Source organism: Sapajus apella, unplaced genomic scaffold (genome assembly GCF_009761245.1).
Source record: "Sapajus apella isolate SASKATOON/1434 unplaced genomic scaffold, GSC_monkey_1.0 scaffold77, whole genome shotgun sequence".
Classification (NCBI taxonomy): Eukaryota; Metazoa; Chordata; class Mammalia; order Primates; family Cebidae; genus Sapajus; species Sapajus apella.
Genome location: NW_022437017.1, coordinates 2238465 through 2245608, shown reverse-complemented (window position 1 = coordinate 2245608; position 7144 = coordinate 2238465). Strand labels below are relative to the sequence as shown.

Below are 7144 nucleotides of genomic sequence, written 5' to 3'. Positions count from 1 at the left end.
ATATATATATATATATATATATATATATATATATTTTGTTGTTGTTGTTGTTGTTGTTTTGTTTTTTTGAGACAGAGTCTCGCTCTGTTGCCAGGCTGGAGTGCAGTAGCACAATCTCGGCTCACTGCAACCTCCACCTCCCGTGTTCAAGCAATTCTCCTACCTCAGCCTCCTGAGTAGCTGGGAATACAGGCACGTACCACCACTCCCAGCTAATTCTTGTATTTTTTTAGTAGAAATGGGGTTTCACCCTGTTGGCCAGGATGGTCTCGATCTCTTGACCTTGTGATCCACCCGCCTCAGCCTCCTAAAGTGGTGGGATTACAGGTATGAGCCACCGCGCCCAGCCTATATTTTGTTTTAATCAGCCAGGTCCGTGGTGGCATGTGCCTGTAGTCCCAGGTACTTGGGAGGCTGAGGTGAAACGACTGCCTGAGCCCAGGAGTTTGAGGCTGCAGTGAGTTATGAATGCACCACTGCACTCCAGCCTAGGCAAAAGAGCAAGATGAAAGGAAAGAGAAAAGAAAATAAAAGAAAAAAAAGAAGAGAAGAGAAAGAAAAGAACAGAAAGAAAAGAAAGAGAGAAGAAAGAAAGGAAAGGGAAATGGAAAAATGAAAAAAGGGAAAAAGGGAAAGGGAAGGGAAGGGAAAGGAAAGGAAACACAAACATACAACCTGCTGCCATACAATGCCACAGTAGACCTAAAGGTGGTGATGAGCCATGCTGCCTGCCAGGAAAATTACATCAGTCTCATTTCACAGATAAGGAAACAGACACCCAGAGCTCCTGACTCTATCTTACTGATAAAATTCACGAAGGAGAATCTGCAGTACCTCTTTCCAAAACTCACAGCCAGGCTGGGGCTGACTCACAAAACAGCACACTCTGGCCCACCTCAGCACCTCCCAAATGAATCATCAGTGTGACCAGCAGCCTGGACCACTGGACTGTAGAGAGAACCTAGAACCGTGGATCCGAAAAGGAGCAAAAGGACTTACCATGGGACAAATCAACAGCTGCCATCCTGTGAGGTGAGAATGTGCCAGAACCCTGCTTTCATTGATGCCAACATCACTTCAGGACAGCTCATTAATCTAAATGAACAGCAGCAATCTCCATTCCTCTTTATATAGGGTTATTGGGATTCCTGTTGGAATTTACCAATAATCAACAAACATACTTAATCATCAGTCATCAAACATATACACTGGCTGGGGCAGTAGCTCATGCCTGCAATCCCAGCATTTTGGCAGGCCAAGGTGAGAGGTCTGCTTGAGCCCAGAAGTTTGAGACCAGCCTGGGCAACATAGCGAAACCCTATCTCTAAAGAAATTTTAAAAAGCAAATTAAGAAAATTGAAGTGGTAAGCCAGAACTTGAATTCAAGTACAATTTTTGCACACCCACATAAAAAAAAAATCTCACAATACACTTTAAGTACTGGACAGCCTCAACAGGGCCTTGATTGGAAACACTTAAACCAAACAAATCTGCATCCCCATCTCATGCTATCAGAGAGGCAAAGTCAAACTACTCTGTGCCTAAAATTGGTCTGTTATGTGCATCTTCACAGAGAACTAACTTTTTATAGTATTTATTTGGTTGATTTTTTTCCATCAAAGTTCAATTTTATTTGGTCGGGTGAGGTGGCTCATGCCTGTAATCCCAGCACTTTGGGAGGTCAAGGCAGGTGGATCACAAGGTCAGGAGTTCCAGACCAGCCTGACCAACATGGTGAAACCCCATCCCTACTAAAAATACAAAAATTATCCAGGCATGGTGGTGCACGCCTGTAATCCCAGCTACTCAGGAGGCTGAGGCAGGAGAATCACTTCAACCCAGGAGGTGGAGGTTGCAGTGAGCCGAGATCACATCACTGTGTTCCAGCCTGGGCAACAGAGTGAGACTCAAAAAAAAAAAAAAAAAAAAAAGTGTTGCTCTGAAAAAAGTGAAAACTCCAATTACTCTTGGTTCAAAGAAACTGAAATATGTAAACAAATGCAATGTAGAAATCTTTAATGGATCTTAGATCCAAAAATAGTCAAGACCCTGTTTTGGAAAAATGTACAGATTTTTTTCTTTTTTTTTTAAAGATAGGATTTCACCATGATGGCCAGGCTGGTCTTGAACTCCTGACTTCAGGTGATCCACTCACCTTGGCCTCCCAAAGAGCTAGGATTACAGGCGTGAGCCACAGCGCCTGGCCCAGATTTTTTTTTTTTTTTTTTGAGATGGAGTTTCACTCTTGTCCAGGCTGGGGTGCAATGGCCGACCTCAGCTCACTACAACCTCCACTCCCGGGTTCAAGCGATTCTCACGCCTCAGCCTCCCAGGTAGCTGGGATTACAGGCATGCACCACGCCTGGCTAATTTTTGAATTATTAGGAGACCGGGTTTCTCCATGTTGGTCAGGCTGTTCTCGAACTCACAACCTTAAGTAATCCATCCGCCTTGGCCTCCCAAAGTGCTGAGATTACAGGCGTGAGCCACAGCGCCTGGCCCAGATTTTTTTTTTCTAACAGATAGATATTGCATGACGCTAAAGTTTTTCATTTTCTTGTATGAAATAATAGTATTCTACCTGTACTAAAGCAATGTCCTCATCTTTGACATATGCAATGCCGAGTATTTAATCAAGTATTATGTCTAGTACTTACTTTCAATTTACTATCAGATCTAATTCACCATGAACTGTATTTACCTGGGGAAAGTGGAAACGGGCAAAATGCTAAAAATGGGTTAATCTATTACAATGGACATTGAATGGTCAAATTATGAATACGTTTAAGATTTTTCAAAAGAGAAATATGGGGGAAAAAACACTTAATCCAACCATCCTGTTAATTGTCAATTTGATGATTCTGAGGCTAGAATAATGAAGATTTCATCCTTTTCTGCTGGAGCTCTGATTACAAAGCTCTCTTGGGATGTACAGACCTGGGAACTTCATTCGAAGAGAATGAGTTATGATTCTTAGTATTTTTTTTTTTTAATTTCAAACACATTTAAAAAAAAAAAAAAAAAGACCGGAGAGTATTCTTAGTATTCTTTAGCAGAAAGACGTGCGGTCTACAAACGTTTATATTCACACACACAAATATGCACACCCTATAAACCTAAAAAATAATCTTTATCTTTCTCCATGAAAGTAATGGTCAAAAACAAAATACAACGCATAAAGACGAAACCAAATTTACAAATGAAACATTCATTTGCATAAGAAGAGACACAAAAGGCCACCTAGAACAACTTTCACCCAGTGCTTACCAGAACACAAAAATCGCCGGGTCCCTGAGCCGGGAGGACCCTGGGGACGGAACCAACATGGATGCAAAAAGCGGAAATCATTTTCCTGCTGAAAAAAAATTCACAAACGCTGCTTTGAAGACCTTTGGAGAGGAGGGCACAGTGGACACCGCAACTAGCGACCCGGCTCCTCCCGGGGAGTGACGAACCGAGCGGAAGCAACCGGCCCCGACGAACGCAAGCGAGGCGGGACAAGCCTCGCTAAGGTCCAGGCCAAACCCGTCCTTCACCCCAACGTCACCCCATCTCGGCGGAACTCACCAACGCCAGAGAGACCCCAACTCCGAAGGCAAAAAAGCTCTCAAGCGCGAACAGCTGGCGTCACGGAAAGAACGGCGCGCCGCTGACGTCATTTCCGCTCCCCGCTCCCTGCCTCTAACCCGCTGGATTTTCGAGACTAGCCTCCCGAGGCAGAGAATTCTAGTTCCCTCCTGCTTGGCTGCGGAGGACCTTGGGGTGGGCTGTAGGCAGAAAGGAGCCCAGAGGGCATTTCGAGGTTAGAGCCAGGCCTGCAGGCGGGGCTACCGGCAGGGGCAGGGGCAGGGGCAGGGGCCGTGGCCATCCGTCGGGGCCGGGGAGGAAGGTGGGGCCAGGCCCGGAGGACACGGTTGAAGTTACAGCTCGGACTGTGGGCGAGGCCGCAGGGGCCGGGCCGTAGGGGAAGGGGCCAAAGTGTTATGTATCTAGAAAAGTGAGAACTACGTATTTTGCTATGTTACTATTTAAACATTTGATGTAAAAAACATTTTTTTATGCAGCCAAAAGAATTGTTTTTTTTAAAAAAAGTTACTGGGTTTTCTGCTTTGTTTTAAAGCTTTTTTTTTTTTTTTTTTTGGCGCCGGGTTTTTCGCTTTTTTTCCCCAGGCGGGAGTGCAGTGGCGCGATCCTGGCTCACCGCAACCTCCGCCTCCTGGGTTCAGGCAATTCTCCTGCCTCAGCCTCCTCAGTAGCTGGGATTACAGGCACGCGCCACCATGCCCAGCTAATTTTTTGTATTTTTTTAGTAGAGACGTGGTTTCACCGTGTTGACCAGGATGGTCTCGATTTCTTGACCTCGTGATCCACCCGCCTCGGCCTCCCAAAGTGCTGGGATTACAGGCGTGAGCCACCGCGCCCGGCCTTTTTTTTTTTTTTTGAGACTAAGTCTCACTCTGTCGCCAAGGCTGGAGTGCAGTGGCAACATCTCGGCTCACTGCAACCTCTGTCTCCCAGATTCAAGCGATTTTCCTGCCTCAGCCTCCGAAGTAGTTGGGGTTACAGGCGCGTACCACCACGCCCGGCTAATTTTTGTATTCTTAGTAGAGACTAGGGGTTCGCCATGTTGTTCATGCTGGTCTTGAACTCCTGACCTCAAGTGATCCGCCCACCTTGGCCTCCCAAATTGCTGGGATTACAGGCATGAATCACGGCGCCTGGCCTAAAAAGTCTTTTCAAATTCTAGATGACATAGGGATTTCCATCTTTTCATTTTAAATGTATTACTTTAAAAATTTATATCTTTTGCCGCTGGGTGCGGTGGCTCACGTCTGTAATCCCAGCACTTTGAGAGGCCAAGGCGTGTGGATCACCTGAGGTCAGGAGTTCGAAACCAGCCTTACCAACATGATGAAACCCCGTCTTTACTAAAAATACAAAAACTAGCCGGGCATGGTGGCACATGCCTGTAATCCCAGCTACTTGGGAGGCTGATGTGAGAGAATCGCTTGAACCTGGGAGGTGGAGGTTTCAGTGAGTTGAGATTGCCCCACTGCATTCCAGCCAGAGCGACAGAGTCAGACTGTGTCTCAAAAAAAAAAAAAGAAAGAACAGTGGGTAATTTATAAAGAAAAGAGGTTTGTGGCTCACAGTTCTGCAGACTGGACAGGAAGCATGTCGCTGGCATCTCCTCGGCTTCTGGGGAGGCCTCAGGAAACTTACAATCATAGCAGAAGGCAGAAGGGCAGGCATGTCACATGGCCAAAGCATGAACAGGAGAGAGGGGGAGGTGCTACACATCTTTAAACAACCAAATCAAGTGACAAGAACTCACCATCATGAGGACAGTACCCAGGCGGGTAGTGCTAAATCACTCATTAGAAATGCCCCCTACTCCATGATGCAGTCACCTCCCACCAGGCCCTAACTCAACATTGGGAATTACAGTTGAACATGAGATTTGGGTGGGGACACATATCCAAACTATATTACCATCTCTACAAATTTTTTTTAACTGTATAAAATTCCACCCAATAAATTAAATTACTGTTTTAAATGATGAGGACAGCATTTAAAACCTGAAAACTACAGAAATTAAATTGATCTCAGGAAAAAACGTGGCAGAAATAGAAACTAGAGTTCAAAAGATGGCTGCTAACTGATTTTAGAGCTAACAAAACGTCTTGCCATTTTAAGATCAGATAAATATGTCGGGGCCGGGCGCGGTGGCTCAAGCCTGTAATCCCAGCACTTTGGGAGGCCGAGGCGGGTGGATCACGAGGTCAAGAGATCGAGACCATCCTGGTCAACATGGTGAAACCCCGTCTCTACTAAAAATACAAAACATTAGCTGGGCATGGTGGCGCGTGCCTGTAGTCCCAGCTGCTCAGGAGGCTGAGGCAGGATAATTGCCTGAACCCAGGAGGCGGAGGTTGCGGTGAGCCGAGATCGCGCCATTGCACTCCAGCCTGGGTAACAAGAGCGAAACTCCGTCTCAAAAAAAAAAAAAAAAAAAAAGGGCAATTAAAAAATGTATTTATATGTTCATTTTTACAAGAAAATACAGTATTCAGAAAGCAAGGTTCATTACCTACAGGGGATGGATAGGAACAGGTTGAAAGTGACATTGAGATTAGAATAGGGTGGAAAGGATAAGGAAAACTTTTATGTTTAGTTCTAATGTTTAAAATATGCTAATAGGTGGACACAGTGGCTCATGCCTGTTTACCAGCACTTTAGGAGGCAGAGTGGGAGGATCCCTTAAGACCAGGAGTTTGAGGCCAGCCTGGGCAACACAGCCACATCCCACCTCTACAAAAAAAAATTTTTTTTTTTTTTCTTTTTTTGAGACAGAGTTTCACTCACGTTACCCAGGTTGGAGTGCAATGGCGCGATCTCGGCTCACTGCAACCTCCGCCTCCTGGGTTCAGGCAATTCTCCTGCCTCAGCCTCCTGAGTAGCTGGGATTACAGGCATGCACCACCATGCCCAGCTAATTTTTTGTATTTTTAGTAGAGACGGTGTTTCACCATGTTGACCAGGATGGTCTCGATCTCTTGACCTCGCGATCCACCCGCCTCGGCCTCCCAAAGTGCTGGGATTACAAGCTTGAGCCACCGCGCCCGGCTTACAAAAATTTAATAAAACTAGCTGGGTCTGGTGGTGCACGCCAGTAGTCCTACCTACTCAGGAGGCTGAGACAGAAGGATTGCTTGATCTCAAGACTGTGAGGCTGCAGAGAGCTATGATTGCACCACTGAACTCCAACCTGAGTGACACAGCAAGACCCTCCCTCAAAAGAAAAAAGGTAAAAAAATTAAGAACTGCCTGCACGGCCGGGCGCGGTGGCTCAAGCCTGTAATCCCAGCACTTTGGGAGGCCGAGGCGGGCGGATCACGAGGTCAAGAGATCGAGACCATCCTGGTCAACACGGTGAAACCCCGTCTCTACTAAAAATACAAAAAATTAGCTGGGCATGGTGGTGCGTGCCTGTAATCCCAGCTACTCAGGAAGCTGAGGCAGGAGAATTGCCTGAACCCAGGAGGCGGAGGTTGCGGTGAGCCGAGATCGCGCCATTGCACTCCAGCCTGGGTAACAAGAGCGAAACTCCATCCCAAAAAAAAAAAAAAAAAAAAAAAAAAGA

General features: G+C 46.1%; 1 protein-coding gene across 3 annotated transcripts in view; it reads right to left on the bottom strand.

Moving 5' to 3' along the window:
* The window catches only part of LOC116532599 (zinc finger protein 426), a 14628-nt gene extending 11045 nt beyond the window's left edge, over positions 1-3583 (bottom strand). For 2 of the 3 annotated variants that reach the window (XM_032251885.1, XM_032251886.1), the window contains exons 1-2: positions 3268-3561; positions 1000-1148 (exon numbers count right to left, since the gene is read on the bottom strand). In XM_032251885.1, the coding sequence (XP_032107776.1) occupies positions 1000-1024 (25 nt within the window). In that variant the 5' untranslated portion in view covers positions 1025-1148; positions 3268-3561. Of the gene's footprint in view, positions 1-999; positions 1149-3267 lie in introns of all 3 variants that reach the window. The other variant, XM_032251887.1, reaches the window with a different exon arrangement.
* Between the last annotated feature and the right edge of the window lie 3561 nt (positions 3584-7144).